This window comes from Anarhichas minor, unplaced genomic scaffold, assembly GCF_050575085.1.
Source record: "Anarhichas minor isolate MPS153535 unplaced genomic scaffold, ASM5057508v1 ptg000043l, whole genome shotgun sequence".
NCBI lineage: Eukaryota > Metazoa > Chordata > Actinopteri > Perciformes > Anarhichadidae > Anarhichas > Anarhichas minor.
Window position 1 is genome coordinate 7,226,596 of NW_027466489.1, and position 19,445 is coordinate 7,246,040.

The 19,445-nt window shown below is 42.3% G+C and overlaps 1 protein-coding gene across 1 annotated transcript; it reads left to right on the forward strand.

Annotated features, from left to right (window-relative positions):
• The first annotated feature begins 503 nt into the window (after nt 1-503).
• Nucleotides 504-16,583, forward strand: nxph4 (neurexophilin 4). Its single transcript, XM_076111173.1, has 2 exons — nt 504-644; nt 15,771-16,583. Exons 1-2 carry the CDS (start codon nt 504-506, stop codon nt 16,581-16,583), a joined length of 954 nt encoding a protein of 317 aa, XP_075967288.1.
• Nucleotides 16,584-19,445: the final 2,862 nt, after the last annotated feature.

Here is a 19,445-nt window from a genome sequence, read left to right on the forward strand (position 1 = left end):
TATCCGACTCCTCTTCATCTCTAGAGTGCATTTTTCTATTAAGTCCAGTACGAGCTAAGCAGTCGTTGGATTGATTAGGTGTCTATCTCTATACACCCGCCCCCCCATCTTGCGGCTCGTACTGAGGAACAGAATGAGAGCAGGGCCGCTGGTCAGCACTCTGCGTCCAGATGGTGGATGTGAAAGATCCCAGTTAGGGGTCCCAGTGCTGCGTCCTTGAAGCTGGGTGATTTATACACTGGCAAAGGCATCCAAAAGGCAGTAGAGGAGAAAACTTGCCATATATTGTGCGCTCGAATGTGTGTGTGTGTTATCTTATCTTCATTTATCTTATCTATCGTGTTATTTCCAGCTCCTTTTAATCAAATTTCTTGCACAGAATAAAGCGGAGCTAATCTTATGCTTTCTATGCAAATTATATTACAGGAACCTTGTCTGTCGCTTCAGAGTCAGTAGCAGGTGTGTGTTTCAGTGTGTGTGCATAACCTTGAAGTGAAAGGGGGATGCCGCCGTGTCCTGCTGCCAGCACCTCTGAGGAGTTTTATTCATTGGCACCTCCTACTGTTTTCTCTCCAATTAACTCTGCCATCAGCCCCGGTGAAGACAGTGTGCCCGAAACTGGAGAGCCACGCATCTCCTCGCAGGTTTGAGCTTTGCCCCACTGCATGGCCCCACTCGGCTAAGCTCCTAAAGCATGGAGAGCATCCTTCACAGCAGGGAAGCAGCAGAAATGGAAACACTTAGTCTTTTCATCTTTGTCTAATCATCCTTTTACGTCCCAAAAGTCGGCTGACTCCCAAATCAGGGAGACAGACTGGGAGGCCCTGGCAGCAAGATGAAAGGAAAGTGGGAAGGAAGGTCGAATGGAGGGGTGGAGTGAAAGGTGCATCTTTTAACGGTTTATGACTTTGGTAATGGAGACATGAGATGAGGAATGGAAGGATGGAGGGATTGGAGGTAGAAGGAAGGATGTGTGGATGTAGACAGGGAAGGATGCGCCTAAGGAGGGAATGGATCAAGTGTCAGGATGATTTTGTGAATCAGTTGTTGGAGAAAAGGATGGAAAAAAAGAACGATGCTGGAAAGAAAGGACTAAGAGAAAAGAATTAAGGAAGCAAAAATCTGGAGCCAGTCATGGTTGGACGGATAAAGATGTGGAAGGATGCAGGGAAATCATGAAAGAAACTAAGGGATGGAATACAGATCAGAGATGGAATAAAGGAAGGATGAAGGAATTGAGGGGTGAAGGAAGATAAACAACGGCAGATTAAAATGAAATTAAATGGGTTGTAGGCAGTGAGACCGCAGGCTGGTGTAAAAAAAAAAAAAAAAAGCAAAGGAAAGGGAGCAGGTCTTTATTATGGTGAGTAACTCTGACACGCTCGCGTTGCGCCCAGCGCCAGTCCATCCGTCATCCAGCTCTCCTACTGATGAGCACTGGGAGGAAGCCGGGCTTTATTTTGCCGCCTGGGTGACTTGTCGGAGTCGTCACAGGCCCATGTGTCCCTGTATCCCACCAACAGACGTCTCAGGCTCAGTTTCACCCGCTGGGAATCACTGCCTCTCTTCCCTCCTTCTTTCCATCTCGTCTAGTCATTATGCAGATAGTCCGGGGGGGTTCTTCTTCTTTTTTACTATTCCCCTGTGTTTATTTGATTCTTTATTTATCTCCAATGTTTCTGCTGTTTATCGGTTTGCGGAGCGTGTGTGTATATGCGCTTGATAAGTTGCGAAACAAAGAGGGCATCAATCACTGTCACTTAGCCGCTCGACACGTCGCTCATGCTGCCAGAGCTTGAGAACCCTGCACCTCCTCCGAACCTGCTCAGTCTAACCTTGATGAATTTCAAACTAGTTTAATACATAAATCTATGAGAGAGGGAGGGAAGGGGGAGGGTTGTGGGTGATGAGGACAAGTGCTTTTGTGCTTTTGCAATCTGAGTCAAATATATGTTTACACATTTACAAATGAGCAATTCAGTAGCGCAACGTCAGTTTTCATATTCCCCACGCCCATGGCAGCCTGCCTGGCTGCGGCCCCCTCAGACTTCTGCAACAGTTATTTAGATGAATGATTAAAGTTAAGGCACAGCCAGCGAGAGTCTCACCACTCTTGTTTAAGGAAGAATGGGATAGCTGTCATCTTTTGATGCATTGCCTGCCATCCCGCATGCAAACGAGACACCCTCAATCCACCAATGCCTCCCCGCTCCGTCGTCCCTCCCTTCCTCTCCGACGGGTCCCCAAAGAGTTGCCTCGGGTGATTGATCAGGTGCCGTGGCATCACTGGAGACGTGGGAAGTCTGCCCACCCAGCCAGCCAGGCAAAAAACACCCCGGCATGCTGATCTGATGTGATCAGTGAGATAGGAGGAACAAGGAGGACTCCTGGACACAGTTGATCTATGACCACCAAAGTCAGGCTCCTGAGTGCAAAATCTTCTAATGACTTTATAGATAAAGCATACTGCGGTTTGTATTCACTGCCTCCCTTGTCCACCGATCAGCATAGACGGTACAGAGAGATGTGAGAGAAGCCATGAGGTCTTAGCTGTGTTTTCACAGTCCTGTTTGGTAATTGATTCTAAAACACAGACTAAAAGGTGAGGGAAGAATCAAGTAGTTCACCACGCCACAATTTGTAATTTTATTTTCTATAGATATTTCAACAAAATGAGTGACCTCATTGTTAGGGCCTGATCAGGCAGATCAGGCCCTAACATTTTGCATTTTGCAGTTTGCTTTATCTTTTTTTTTTGCTAACATTGGCTTAACCCAAACCATGAACTGTACGCTACCTAATAATAGTACAGTTTACATTAATGAAAACAACCCGAAACGTCTTTTGGTAAAGTCATATAGTTCCAGAAAATGTCAACACAATGACAAAAAAATCGAAGTACTTTTCCAATTGAACTCGAGGCATTCAGCGTGCTGCTTTATAAAAAACGCAGGCGCATTGAGCAGAAAAACGCAAAGCGCTCAGCAACGCAAAAGCAACGTGCAAAAAGCTTCACTCTCATTGAAAACAATCACCCAATCCTGGATCTTGCACCTTTTAAATGAAATGAATGTCAATGATTATAGAGTTAAAGTGCATGTTATCCTTCAATGAGAGTGACCACTGACACAGCCTACCTTGCCACATGCATTACTGTATGCCCTGAGGACGCCAATCCAGCCACAAGGTGTCAAGTTACTATTTTACTGCTATCAATATCCCTCATAGTGACCAACATTAACCTTACGTATATAAATACACCAAAGCCTGACTGATGTTCCTAAAGCATTGTTGCTACATTTTGATTTCTTAGTTTCTTGGAGGACTGTAGCGTTCCGAAGAATTTAAATTAGGTTGTAACATTTGGGATTCATGTTTTCTCTGATTTGGCAGCAGCAGCATTGGTTAACCGTACGTGACTGAAAACTCCCACTCACAATGTTGGCACTGAATGTGTGCTTATGTGGCAGTGATTCATGTTCAGGGGGTAATTGTGCAGTCTCCTGGGTTAATATCTTACATAGCTCCATAATCCCACCTTGTTTTCGTAAGAGGTGGCGTTGAAGAGAGCGGTATGGTCTGTTTAGGGCAGTCAATCTATGTGAGTATATAACCTCACTTTATCACCTTGTGCTTTAGAGGCAGCATTCATTTCGTCCTCCATACCTCCAGTGTTTGGTTGTGGCTGTTACTTTTAAATATGTAATTCACTGCACGGCGATACTGATGTGCCCTGGAGTAGTTTACTTGCTCGGTCCAGACCTTTAAATCTGCATCGTGAGATGAAACAGTGGTTCCTCGGTTAAAAAGCAATTGAGCCAATGAGCGCAGCGGTGGGGCTATCAATTAGCCAATAAGCACCGGGGGGGTACATCATCATTGTCAAGTTGTTGTGAAGCATCGCTAAGCTGTGCGCTGGCGACGGCATGTTGTCTCAATATCACCCAACATCGTAGTTTGTATTTACTTTTCTCTGCTCTACTCATAAAAACCCGGCAAAACCAGTGGGTCTACGCATCTATGTCAACTTAAAATGACGTTAGATTCAAGCAGATATGTTATTTTCTACTGATTGATTAGTTAGGAAAATCGAAAAAAACAATAGATTGGATGCAATGTCAGACTGAAGATGGAAACTGAGTTGACAATTCTGTCTGATATCAGGCAAGTGCTTTACGGCCGAGTGTGATAGTTGACAATTTATGATGCGTAGAGAGTTTGAAACGTAACTGCATTGATCTTGATGAGCAACAGTAAAAATAGTCAGATTGTGGCAAAGAGGGGTATGTTTTAAGGAATAGTTTGACATTTTGGGAAATATGCTTATTTGCTTTTGTGTACCGTGACTTAGGTAAGAAGATCGAAAACACTGTCATGTTTGTCCTCAGTATATGGCTTCAGCCCTCAGCCAGTTACCGTAGCTAACCATAAAGACTAGACACAGCTAGCCTAGTGTTTGTTGTCACTTTAAGAAGTTACTGCTACCGACCAAGCACATTACCCCAACATTTTTTGTATATGCACCTTTGTTTTTGTATGGATTAAACAAACAAGATATAATCTGTTGATTTGTGGGTTTTAAAGGTGCTGGTAGGTTGTTTTCTGCAGTAGACTGCAGGATTGAGTCCGAAAAACCTTTAAGTGAATCATCATTTTTGCACTTACGTTCTCTCATCTTAAATTCATTGCTTTTTTTTTTATGAGATGGCTGAAATAAGGTCTGGTTAACACACGATTAAGATATTTTAATGTTTTGTTCTACGACATTATGGGAAAAATCCCATTGGCTTTTTGTTGGAGTGTGACGCTAACTACAAAAATATGTCTTCTCTGCAGCACTCTATCGTGGAACTGTGCTAAGCTAACTAGATGCTGCCGGTAGGAAAGATTAGAGAGTTATGACCACCTTCTCATCTCAATCTTGACAAGAAAGCAAAATGCTGTGTTATAGCTTTCAATCTATGACGGTCTTTGGGCATGATGTGTCCACTGCAGAGTATTATGGTGACTTTTAGCAAGGTGGTAGATTGTCTTTGTAGTGAGGCATTTCTTTATTACTTGTTCCGTCTTCCCAACAGTCAAACCAGCAGACACATGTAAGCCCCGCTCCTCATCAAGCTGACTAGATTCACGGTGCAATACTCCCCCTTCAATGAGTGCAGTGACTACCTTAGCTCTAAGTTGACCTTTCCTAAGGGACGTTTGAGCAATTTCAAGATGGTACTGCTCTGCAATAGACATGAGCTGGGTTTTGGTACATTGAGCCAGCTGCTCTATTGTAGGACCTTCACTGATCTCTTGAAAATCAACTTTATGTGGAGCAAATCTCTACAAGGTAGCGCACCAAAAAAATGGGCTCCCCCCTAAGTAAGCCAAACCACTAACACAAAGTAATACTACCACACAGAACCAGTGCTACCAAACAACACAGCTTGCCTACACAAAATCAGAGTAATTAAAATGCACCAATCACTAGGCTGTCTATACAAGAGCAGTTACTTAACTATTTCAGGCCACACAGTATAGAAATAGTGTCAACATTACTCTTACCCCTACGATACACTGAAATTCTAAACACTACTTTTCTATCTCCACTGAGAAGAAAGTAGGTTCCACAAAATGTAGTCCCTGCAAGAAGCATGCGACTACCTGAACACGAAGCTCACACAGATAATAGAAAAGCATGAGCACTGGCTTACTAAGCCAGCCAGACGAATCAGGGTTCAAAGAAGAACAAAACTACAGCCTAGCATTTAACAACAGCTAGTGTGCACAACAAAGAAAATGTCTCCACTCTTACTACTCACACAGTGTACAGCATGTTAGAACAAAGGCCTTACCTGGTTTCCTCTAAGAAAACTGTAATTATATCTGGCTAAACCTCAACTAGTCTTCGTCGGCTTTCCCGGGCACGCCAGGGGCCACCCCAGGGTTACCGCACCAAAAACAATAAAGTGGTGCTGGTCTCTCCAACACCCGCAGGCTTTCTTAACCAGGCAAGCTCAAAAAGAGAAAAATAAAAGTTCTACCTTAAGTGGTGACATCAGCCTGAACCTACTAACTAAGTCTAGGAGTAAAAAATGACCTAAGGCTAACTGAGCTTCGGACGAGCCCCCATTACGTTACGACCGGCTCGGAAGTCGCAACACAAGGAGAGACACAACACAACACCAAGTTAGATTCAAAAACCACAGGTGCCAGTTCATTATAGGACACAAATAACCCGTAATGTGCAAATCTAACTGAAGACCAGGGTCTGGTGCCAGGCAGATGAGAGAGAGCAAGGGCGGCGCAAGGAGGCGCTTATATAGGTAAAACCCACACCTTCATCCAGGTGCCCTCAATCACTCATCAGGGAGCTGCACCTAGAACTTAAAGACATAGAATACACACACACACACACAAGCGCAAAGATTCACAGCAGGACATAGAATTATACGTAACATAGTGAAGGTAAACATAAACCCTGTAAAGCAATATATTGTGTCCGAACATCTGCCTCCACTGGATCTCTGTTGCAGACTTTCTTTCTTCTGGCTGTCTCTTGTTGCTTGATTAGGGATGGTGAGTTTATATGGCTAGTACAAATATTCTAACATTTTCAAATACAAATCTCTTTAATGTTTATTTTAGGTAAATTTAAGATGCTGATTGAGACATAAAAGTAACAGAGACAGAAAATTGTCTTGAAGGTTTGCATTGCGACACATGTTAAATGTATTACTGCACGTGTTACTTTGCATGCCAACCGGGGATTTCTACATTTCCCTTTTCAGTCCAATCTAAGTGGCGTCTGCAATATTGTGCAATATTGTCATCATATAACACTTAAGCTAGCACACAATACCTTCACAAATCCTCTTATCCAGACGGTAGATGGCAGAGAGTACCGTCTCACTTCTTTCTTCCTTCCTCAGTTGATGCTTGATCCAAACAAAACTTTAATAAAGCTGTATTTGCTGTATATGCTACAAGATGTTGATCTATACAGAAAGTACATATTCTCCTATATGAAACTTTAGTCAAGATCAACCAGCATACTTTTAACATTTTGCCTGAAAAACTTTAACAGAAAAATATTTGAGAGCTGAGCTGGTCTTCTCGAAACAATATTACAGATATTACTTCTCAAGAAACCTCTGATTATTCTCTATGGGGGTGAAGTGATTCTCATTTTTGTCTTATTGCACTCATAATCTCACTGTGTGTCGTATATATATTGTCTTTTTACCTTTTCTCTCTTTCTTTGCACTTTCCCCTCACATTGTTTTACACACTTCTCTGCTTTCTCTACACTCGTCCTCTTATTCGTATTTCTTCTTCTCCCTTACTGTGTTATCTGTCTCGGCTCCATTTCCTTTCTCCCTGATACTCCCTGACTCAGAAGCTTTCATTTTCATGATAATCCAGCGACACCACTGGACTGCGAAATCGCTTTTACTGCCTTTTCTTTTTCTTCTTTCCCCCCTCTCTCTCTCCCTCTCTCTCTCTCCATTTTCCCCCTACTGGTTTATCTTTTTTCCTCCTGGCTTTATTTTTGCTTTTTCTAATTAAATGTCATTTTCAGTTCTCTGATTTTTTTTGGAATCTTTTTATTATATGATCGTTGTCAAAACAGAGTCAAGTCACTGCTGGTAAAATGTCTGAGCCACAGTACCACACTACCAACTCCTAAATATGTTCAATTCAGCTTTCTCTGACTTATTTGCCTTATACAACCATGAGCACTTTGTAAAAAATGATGAAATGTCCTTTAATCAAATAGCCATAGGTTCAACTTATATCTTATATGTCTGTAGACTGCTCTATCTATAAGACAAACCGTTCAGCTCCAGGTTGTGTTGGCCCAGGCGTTCTTCGTCACTTCCTGTTATGTTCATGAGGCAGATGGGATTTGTAGTCCCTGGGATGAGACCTATGGGTCTGCCCTGAGGTGCTACAGGGAGGCGTCTATGATGATAGAACAACTGTAAATGCCCAAAGCACATGTACGCCGCGCTTCTTCTGGAGGTCTTAGGTCCTTACCCATCACCCCAAAGGTGAGCCGGGACACCCTGCGATGTTTTGGTAACTCCAACATTGAAATTAGCTTTCTTGAGTTGTGTTGGGATCTGACCCTGCTGTCCTGGCTGGCTGAGACCTTCACACGTGCTTTTCAAACAAAGGAGCAGCCATGTTCCTTCCTTTCACCAAAACGCCTGACATGGGGTCTACAAGAAACCTCATGCCGGATGACCACACCCTCCAGCTCCAGCAGAAACCTGATGCTGGTCCCTCATTGGCCAAGAAAGGGCCCCCCCACTGGTTGTGCCACCTGGTTTATAAGCCTGAGCACAGCTAGAATTCTTTCTCTTCCGTCCAGACACCGCTGGTGTAAGGAAATCCACAAGGCTCTCTTCACCCCGGACACACGCTGGTGTCAGGAGGTCCACAAGGCCTCTTCACTCCGGACTCGTCCAGGGGACAAGAAGATCCACGAGGAACCGCGGCCTCATCAAATCCTATCAGGTCACATGTAACATTCGCTGGTCGAACAGACTGTGTTTTATTTTGAGTTTTGGATCCTGTAGTGCGAGAACGGATAACTCCTATGCCCCGTTCTCCCACCCTTTTTGTGTACACACCGCCGGCAGAAGGTAACAATATTTCCTCGCCGAAGATTTCCGGGAAGGACGACCCAAACCTCGTCCCTCAGCCGAAGTTAAAAAGCCCCTCTCTGCAGCGAGGAGGCCGAGTCTGCGCCAGCCAGCCCCGAGGCCGCGCCACCGAGAGCCAGCGGCTACTTGAGGACCGAGTGATCCCCACCACGGGAAACGTACCCTACCGAACGAAGCTTCTACAAGTAAGAGTTACTGGTATCTGGGCCTAGCTTAGCTTAACTTAGCATTAGCTTAATTTAGCCTATTTGTTATGTCGTTGTTATTCCTGTATCTTGTTACGTTAAGTTACTGTCGTGTTATAACGTGTTATTGCGCAAGCATCGCGGACCACGGAGTCCCGTTATATTGTGTATTTCCTGATGTAACTGTTTGCATTAGATCCGTCGCTGCTAGTGGATGTGGAGGTTGTGATTTTATCACTTCAAAGACCAAAACCACGGTGGCGGAACCTCGTCTCGCCGACCGAGTTTCGGGGTGATACGAGAGCAATACTCGCATCTCACCGCAGTGATAAAGATGTGTTTTGTTTTGGGGACTATTTTATTTTGTTTGGTTTTATTCTCTCTTCTTTAAATCGGCTCTGTGAGTGAGATCTGGAACCGCAACTATCACCGTACAAGCGTGACCGGTCGGTTCAGAATCCGACCACAGAGTTTACGAGTGATCAGCTGTTCCTCACATTCTCACTGCAGCGCTGAGCACCGCGCTCAGAGCTTCTCTCTCTCTCTCCCTCTCTTCCTACTAACCCGCACACACATAGTTAGATTCACTGATTTTGGGTGAACCTCTCAGACACGTGGTCGCGTAATCTATTGTCCCAACCCACATTGTGCGCCGCCCCACGTGGTTACACGTAGCCACCTCTCAGCTATCTTGTCGCGGGTCAATAGACTCCGCCATCTTTGCTTGTAGGTTCACACGCCCCTTTTTAGGTTACGTACCATCACGGTTTGAGTAGCTCCCCCCCCCTTTCGTTTCCACACACTCACACACACACACACACACACACATGTACATATATCTATATACATATCCTTACCCCACTTTATTCATTTGACTTTAGGTATTAGATATATAATTGTATGATAGTGTTTGTTGATTTTGATAGTACTTGATTTGATCATTTATTATTTTGATTTAATAAACTCTGTTATATTTTAAAGAGCAGTCGTCTGTGATTACTTGTGCATATGTGTGTAATAATAACTGGATGTGGTGGCCTGTGCTCGAACTTAAACCTTCACTTTCACTCTGAATGTGTAATAGTACTCAGACTATTGACATTATGAGTGAACGCTAATTATGAGACTTAGTTTTATTGTTTGGTTATTGGTCCCTGTTCGCAGGGTGGTGCCCCGTTATTATTAATAATCATTAATAATTGTTACTGACATTAATAATTCTATTGATGTCAAGAATTTAGTTTCTTAGATGCTGATAACCCAAACACGCTCCTCTAGGTTCCCAACAGTTGAATAACTGTTGTAGATGTCATGCTGCTTGATTCAGTTTGTTCACCTATTGCAGACCTGCCTGTCTGTGGCCGACTGAAGGCTTTCAGATCTCCAAGTGTGCCTCTGTCTACCAGACGCTTCTTGGTTCTCCCAGGCTAAAATGCAAATCCAGTTTTGGCCCTACTCCAGGTAGAAATCCACTTGAAGCTGTTAAGTAACAGTACAATAACAATAAACAGTTGGCTATTGCAACAGCTATCCATCAACTAACTCCAACACACAGATGAATCACATTCATGGACTACAAGCCAGATGAACGTTTTTAGCATTCTTGCTGCTTCTAATGTTGCCAAACAAGTGTAGTGATCTAAATGTATAGCAGTAGAGTAGCATAAAATGGAGATGCTCAAGTAAAGTACAAGTAATAACTCAAAATTGTACTTAAGGACAGTTACATTTATTTACTTACTTTCCACCACTGAGTATCTAAATGTCCAAAATAGAAATGATATAGCTGAGATGAAAGTCATTGAGATTGCAGGGTCTTACAACACAACTCATACCTTAGTATCAATGGTGTAGTTAAAGAACAAAGTCATCCTTGAAGTCCAGAACTACAGTAAGATAACTTAAGATAACGTAAGATGTTAGGCTTTTCCACCATCAGCTTGAACAGATTAATGGCATTTGGGAGCGTTTAAGGTAAACAGTGACTTCAAAGTAAAAACTGATGTGCATTCAACATCTCATCCTGAATGTGTCTCCTCTCACTGCGTATTAATAGTTTGCAGCCTCTCTTACTCCTCTCAAGGAACTATGAGGTTAACCTGAAAAATGTGAAAGACCAAAATCCATTTCTGCTTCTAATCACAACAAGCAGTAAAGTAGTAAAAGTCAGTAGCTGGCATCAGAGTCTGTAGTGTGGTGGGAGTGGAACTGTACATTTGACTCTTCTCTGTGACAGCAGATCGATGCAGCCTGGAGCACAGATAGAAATAAATTGATTGTCACCAATAAAACTCCAATTAAACAAAGAAACAAGCCTGGGAGAGAGAGCTCTGAGACAAGTAGCTTTCATTTTCTCATCAGTCCTTCTGGAGGGGAAGGATCGGAGGGCGGGAGGCGGGAGAGGAAGTCGGATGTGTGTTGGGGAGCCGGTAAGCGAGGTCCATTCCCTCTGAATACTCTCGCTATCAAGGAGGTGTGGAAGTTATGGATGAAGGTGAGAGAGCGAACTGCCCGACGGAGGATCAGATACCCGATAGACAGAGAGAGTGTGAAAGAAAGGGCGAGCAGAGGCGCTACCATTGATCCAATGCTTTCTTAATGATGAAAAGAGATCTTAATTGTGGTGGCATGTGATATGTCGGGTTTCAGCAGTAAATTCTAGAGAGTCATCTGACCTTCTGTTATTTAATAAGCATGTGTGAATCCCTTCACCGCTCCATTCTGTCGTTCTCTTTCTCTCTCCGAGCCCTTCTCTATCTGCCAATATGTGTGTCTACTTTTTCTGTCACTCACTCTGAGCTACACTCATAATCTCCTCATTGAACATCTCCTACATTTCATTCTCGCATGTACTTCCAGCTAGGTTATAGGCGTCCCATCTAAGCAGCAACTGAAGATGCTTTTTTGCTCATATGAACTTCCAAATGAAGTTATCGATGATTAATGCTCCCTGTTCCTAGAAAATGTACAAGATCTCCTTACTCCCTCTCCGCTGTTCATCTCACTTCTCCGCTAATAACATTTTCTTCACTATCTCCCTCTATCTCCCAAGCTCTGTAATCTGATTGTTCTTTCTATGATTGTGCTGTTATTGAGTTGCCTATATCATACATATGTATAAGTCCACCACTATACTTTTTCCATCTCATGCTCCCAAACAGGAATCTCAATCTTAAATGGAGGAAACACTAAAGCCGTGTTGATGTGTGTAAAGCTTCACTATGTGGGGAACTTTGCAGCTTGGAAGAACCCAAGGCACCCCCCCAAGTCAAGTTTTCTTTTACATTTATTTAGTTATTGCAGTGGTCTGAATGGGTAAAATTCACACAACCCTGAGATGGTTTGTCTCTGTCAAAGGTGCTGTTTTTTCTTATGGCACAGTTTTATATCGAATGTGATAAAAGAGATCGGAAAGGTAAAGCCACTGTGTTGTGTAGCTTCTTTGGGGAGCACAACTTTTACCTTTATCGGATTCAGATAACAAGCCATGCTAGCGTTCTGTCATGACATTTTGTAAAGAGATTCATGGTCCCCAGAGGATACATCTTAATGACCTTCATGATCTCCTGATTTGTCCTCTAGAACCACCATCTGGTTCACTTTTTTGTAAGACGCCTCGAGAGAAATTGAATGGATTGCCATTCATTTTGGTACAGACATGCATGTGTAATAACTTTGTATATAGAAGCCTTATTCGGCCGGAGGCATTATGTTTTTGGGTTGCCCGTCCGTCCATCCATCCCTTTCTCGCAAGGCGGGTCAGTTTAGTTCATCCAGTACTTACGTTTTTGACGAAATACCTGCAAGACTAATGACGTTTTCATTTGTATGTTATGGGGATTTTAGCATTAACTCAAAGCACCGCTGTCACTAAGTACTGCCTCACAAAGGCGCTAGCGAACATGAATTACCTCATCAGAGACAAAACATTTTTGAAGAACACACGTAATTTGCATATAATCTTTGGTTTATCCCATTGTAATTGCAAAATATACTTAACCATAAATGGCCAATTCAAATAGTATGTCAAGCACCTTTTCCTGTTATTCATTATGCTTGCATGCTTAACATTCAAACAAAATGTGATACACATCTCCCAGGTGGTAATCATTACAAAGGTTACCTTCTGTTTCCTAAACAAGCCTCTACTATATACCGTATCTTCTCCTAAAGTTACACACAGCATGTCTGTAATTTCAGTTTTTATGCAATTGAAACAATACTTACTTTGATACTTTACGTTCTTATGAAGACGTTTAAGCATAAGCATAAATAGGACTAAATTGATACATAAGATAGCAGAGAGTAAAAAAATACATCTGAGGTAATTTGCCTGCTAATCTATGCTTTTCCCAGAATTGCAGTATATTTAGATAAAAGTAACTAAAGTAAATTAAATACATGCATGTATGGGACTAAAATATGCTCTCTAGTTGAGTTGCTCAGTGTGTAAATACAGTGTATCTATCTACTGTGTGCACCACAGAGATTTAGAGCCTCTTTATCATCCTCAGCAACATCCCTTTGGTTTAGAATTACTTCTCACGTATTGTAACCTAACTGAATAGAGGCTGAGGAGGAAGAAAAAGCATGAAGCTGTATTTTTCAAACCGTCAATCTCTTGCCAGTTGCGGCAGCCTGATGTGACCTTATAGCGAACATCCGCTGTTTTGCAAAAAGTCTATAGCATATGGATTTCATGTCGAGAAAAAATATCTGATATTTCTTCTAACAAATCCTCACCCTTTAAATGGATTTACTGTCCAGCACACATTTTTTTTTCATATTTATGCTAATAGAAAGTCCATCTAGTCATTGGTTTCTGTTGGCATTTTATTACTTTCGTGCCACAGAAGAAGAAGCCTTCTCTCCATACTCATCTTTTTCCACTCAATCAATGTTTATTAAAGTTGCTGACTGTGTTGCTTTTCGCCCCTTGAAAAAGACCCGCGCCGACCTCAGACCCCTTCACAAAATAATTTTTGAGCTTCATACAGTTGACCCTGAAGGTTAGGTTGAGGTTCCTAGCGTGATGTTGCCGCTGAAGATTGTTAAGGATTATGATGATGGTGCTAGTTCGAGCTCCGTGCCATCCGCAAGAGAAATGATTAGGACTGCACCAGCAGAGTGTTAGTCTGACAGATGGCAACACATGGAGCTAGCTGACAGCACTGCTGACAGCGCGTTCACAGGAAGTCCCTATCTAGCAACACACTGTTTGTTGCTGTACATATTGTGGTGTTTTTCTGCCATCAACTGTGGCTTATTCCTACCTGTCAGCGCCAAAGTCGGCTCACATCACCAATTCACCAGCTTAAAATTACAAGACCACTGCATCGGCCCCCTGTCATGACACCAAAGGGAGTTGAGGTCTGTTAAAAATCTTCAGTGGGTCATTATCCCAGTCACTGGTCATTTATCAGCACCTGTCATTTTTTGGTGATTCATTCCTCCAGTAGTCAATAAACTTTCAGTTATTTTCCCCTCAATCAATCTACGTAGAAATCAGCTCTGCGGGCATGTTAATGAATGGCCAACAGACATAGATACATTAATTGAATGGCTGAATACATTAGGAGCTGTATTGAGCGCTGCACTGTTGCCTCTGCGAATAGCAATATGGAGTTATTATTAGGTTCAGTGATTGATGAAAGATGAGGAGCGCTTTGGCACAAACCTGTCGGTTCCACTGCCCTGGATAAGAATGAAGGCAGACGTCCTTGCATGAGAAGACACAAAGATCTGATCCTGAACTTGTTTTGAAAGGCTGTTTTCATTTATTTTTTGGTTTGTTTATCTACTAGAACAGTTTATAACTCTATCCAAATGCATCCTCAGGGGATCCACATGTAACCCCTCCGAATAGCTGTAATACTTCTCGCTGTCACTTCATGACAGCTTTGAGCTTGAAATTTGCATGTGCGCAAATGCGCCTGTGTGCTCCAGTGTGTGTGTGTTTTAAAGTGTGCTCATATATACATATGGATGGTAGCATGACAGTGATGTGATTGATGAGACATGAAAGAGAGCAGAGGAAGACTTCTAGTCAATCAGCCCGGCGAATAACCAATAGGCTGTGGATTAAAGGCAGAAAGCTGTCTGAACTAACAGCGGCTCACATCCATTACCTTACATGCTGAGTTGTTTTTCTCTCCGGAGCAACACTGACAACAAAATTAAAGTGTGTTAACAAAAATAGATGGTTTTGTTTTCTTGAATTCAAGGGATGAAATATAAAACATCCAACAATTTGGATGCTCGGGGAAGAACAAATCACGTGAGGTAAAAAGAGGAGTGACCTATACAACACTTCGGATTATGATAATGTGTGTGAAATGAAATGGGACATTGCTTTTTTGTCCAGATCAAATTGAATGTAAATTTCTGAATAGCTGATGTCTTCAGCGTGGCTTAAAGGTTGTAGGTTGCTGGTTCAACTTCCAGGACTGAGAGCAGTGTATTCTGGCTTTGTCAGGGCTGGTATTACATGCATCGTATATTGCCCACAGTGTAATAAGTGCCCTTGAGCAAGGTGCAGAACCTTTTAACTGCTCCACAATGCAGCACTGTGGCTGATGCGGGACAGACATTGCAAGGATTAAGACAGATATGAATCCCGAATTGGTTTCCCTTAACTGGGTCGAATTCCCGCCTGATCAGTTATCGTTCATTTTCATTTCCCAAACAATCAGCAATCTGGCTTTTTAATACAATTTAAACTACTGCCAGTTTGTTTTAACATCATTACAGTTGTATTTTACAAGTTGTGGCAAACTGTGGTGTTGACAAAACATTTAAGTAGAGATTAAACTCAAACGGCTGTTGCTTTTTCTCCTGCAGAATATGTGAAAATTTAAATTGAATAGTCTTTGGCCCGTTGTGAATAATGTTTTCTTCTTCTTCTTTTATCTGGCTTTCTTTTCTCCAGGTCCAAGGGTTGGAGAAGCAGGTGGAGTTCTCAGAACTGGGCCCAGTGGGGTCGGTGATGAAGACTCTTCCGTATGGCATGGGTGGAGGCACAGTGGGAGGAACAACAGGAGGGGTGGTTAAGCCTCCGTACCAAACCCGTATCTTCTCCACTTCCATTGACCAGACACCCATGAAATCCAAGCCACCCACCTACAGTTTCTTTAACCCATACGACTCGGCCCGGAACCAGTCCCTGCTCCTGGACCAGACAGGATACCGCTCTAAGCGCAAGCCCTCACAAAAGACAGCCATGAAGACCAAGAAGATCTTCGGCTGGGGAGACTTCTACTTCAACGTCAAGACCATGAAGTTCAGCTTGTTGGTGACAGGGAAGATTGTGGACCACATTAATGGGACGTTCACTGTTTACTTCCGCCACAACTCGTCTAGCCTGGGGAACGTGTCGGTCAGTATCGTGCCACCGACCAAAGTGGTGGAGTTTGAAGTAGTCCAGCATCTGCACCCCCACACTCAGCAGAACGTCCAGATCCAGGAGACCCAGCAGACCACCATCAACCGGAAGGAGACAAAGACCTTTAACTGTCGGGTGGAGTATGAGAAAACCAACAGATCCAAGAAGCCCAAACCCTGCCTGTACGACCCTTCTCAGACCTGCTTCACGGAGCACACCCAGTCCCACGCTGCCTGGCTCTGTGCCAAACCCTTCAAGGTGATCTGCATCTTCATCTCTTTCTTCAGCATCGACTACAAGCTGGTTCAAAAAGTGTGTCCGGACTACAACTTCCAAAGTGAGCACCCTTACTTGGGATAAGTAAGTGAGACTGAACTGCAAAGAGGGAAAAAAAAGAGACAATGTTGATGACCGATGATGATTATAATGATAATGATGGAAATCATAGTCATATTGATTACGATGAAGAAGCAGGGGACAGTTTTTTGCCTCTAAACTGCTGTGAATTGTGGATTTAAATCAAGTATAATCGAGTTATGGATTGTTAGGATATGGCTGATTTCTCTGACTTATTTTCCAACTTTGTATTTGTTAACTTCTGTTTTCGTCTGCTTTTTTCTGTAAATAATGTACTCAACCTCAGCACACTTATTGTTTTTAGATATTTGTTTCTCTGTGTTATTCCTTTTTGCAGTTGGAGAATTCGGTTGAAAACAGCTGGAATCAGTATTATGCCCTCCGAGTACATAGGGAGCCTCTGAGGCAGCTGTGCTGTGCCATCCCTGTATGGCAGACATAATGTTATGGTAGACTGACTGTTAATCATCCTCTCAGCTCTACGTTTCCCTGGATATAAGAGAGTTATATGTATGAGAAATGCTATGCTGGATATGCATACAATATACTGTATGAAAAAGCACATTAAAATCTCTTAAACTGTCTGTCTTTTACTGGGTGAATGTTTTTTGTTCAGAGCTACAAGCACAATTGAAGGGCACAAGCTGTGCAGCATGTTCACGTTATCTAATTCAGCAAGGACGCAATTATGAATTAAGTTACATTTCACTCTGATTGGGAGCTCGTGCCCAAGCTTTCTGTGAAGATATGTCATTAAAATTTTCTGAAACATATTGAAGGGGAGGATTGAATTTTAACTTGAAAACCAACCGTGAAACATTCTTAAAATGATGATAACTCCTTTTGAGGGAGTTGGTGTGTACAGTAATTGAATCCTAGCAAGGTGACTGATATAATTTTAATTACATTCACCCTGAAACTGAAAGGAAAAATAACTATTGTATTGGAGGCAATATGACTGACAGATTCTGTTTGTTTGATCGTGTGAGCAAAGGAAGTAAGAGCAGGCATTTTTCAGTTGCACCTAAACCTCCAGATGGCTTTGTCACAATTTCCTGACTGCTGTATTACTGGAGCCACTGTTATGATCTCAGCGACTTGTAAATATTTACTTCATTGTTTTCTTTATTCCAACTGTTTTGTTTTCCAATTTATGGAAAAATGAATCAGGATAGTTGCATCATTGCTATATATAAATATATGCACCCAGATTAAAGGAAAAAACTGAAAACAAAGATCAACTCACCCACCTCTTTCTTGATTAGATTAAGCACCTCCACCTTGCAACTCCCTTTTTTCTCTCTCAACACAGACTCTTTGCTCTCCACACTTTTTGATCTGACGCTAATGGTGCTCAAAATTTCATTAGAAAACATACAATCGACACTAATTGAATCTTTATCTCACTCAGGCTCGATAGCCTGTTATGCTTTTGATCAATGGCATTGAGATGGAGGTCCAGGGAAGTCCATGTATCTTACACAAGTTGCTGTGGCCAGTTGGGATACAGAGATTGATGGAGTCGCCGCAACCCAGATTCTCCAGAGTTCCCCTCTTTGTGACACAGATTCTCTACAGTGGGTTGGTGAAGAATCACTGCACTAGTTGTTGTGGACAGATGCTTATGTACTCCTTTGTGTGTGGCCATACGTGTGTGTGTGTGTGTGTCTCTGACGCCGACATTTTAATCCATTGAGATTACAGACACTGACAGCACCTAATAACTGACAAATTAATTTATAAATATGGTGACACATGTAAAACTTGTAACCACTTTTAACCTCTATTATGGGAAAATGTCTAATCACGAGGCAACACCAATCAGAAATAAAATATTACATTCAGAACATCTCTTTCTATGTTGCCAAATGTTTCATGTTTTCCTAAAATGTTTAATTCATCCATGCCAGATTATTCAGGGCCGGCCAGAAGCTCCTTAGCCAAACTTCATCGACTGGCTTTGTGGACCAGTAGTCCTGGTGGTGGTGCTACAGCAACCGTCTGAAGTCTAAAGAAAATCATTACAAATCAGCCATGCGTGCCAGCACTTTGCAACTTTCACCAAAATGTATGCCCTGGTGAACAGAAATGGTTAGACGCTTCGTAGCTAAACACATCTCGTTCATGAAAAAAAAATTACAACATTGTGTGGTAAATTTAAGAATTGTATCTCAAAAACAGATTTTTTTTTTTTGTCAGTATTTTAAATGATTTCCTTCTGTAAACTATTGCAGATAATGGAAATCGATCATCTTATCAGTTTTTCTCTTATGAGAAATCTTCATAAAAATAAATTATCAACATTTATAGGTTGTCTTGATGAAGTACACAAAGTCTCAGAACTTGGTCTTGATAATGGAATTTTTTACACTAGTTTGAAATCTGCCCTTACAGGCACCTCTAGTGATTGCCTAAATCATAGTGTAAAGCCACCTCTCGTTCTTTGCTTGGAAGGAAGTTTAATTAATAGTATCATGACCTGCTTTTCATGTCAAAGTTGCATGAAACAAGAAAATACCAATTTGGGCATTGCTCTGTGTCGATTAGAGACCCAGGATTTCAAAGATATGAGGGGAGGAGAGCGATGAGGAAGAACGTGCAGCTGGACTCAAACCACAGTTCATGGTGGGCACTTTAATCCCTAGGCCAACAAGGTACTCTACGTAATACTGTGTGCAAGAGCACTTGTTGCCTTTCTCAACATTTATTGGGCAAAAAGGTGCAAAAAGCACCAATGCGTTATCAAACCGGTTTGAACAAAGACCTGACTCATACAAGATAACACAATTGCTTACAGCAAGCAAGACAAATGTTTTGCTTGAAATCTCTTTGCTTTGACAAAGTGCAGAGGTGTGGTGTGCATTC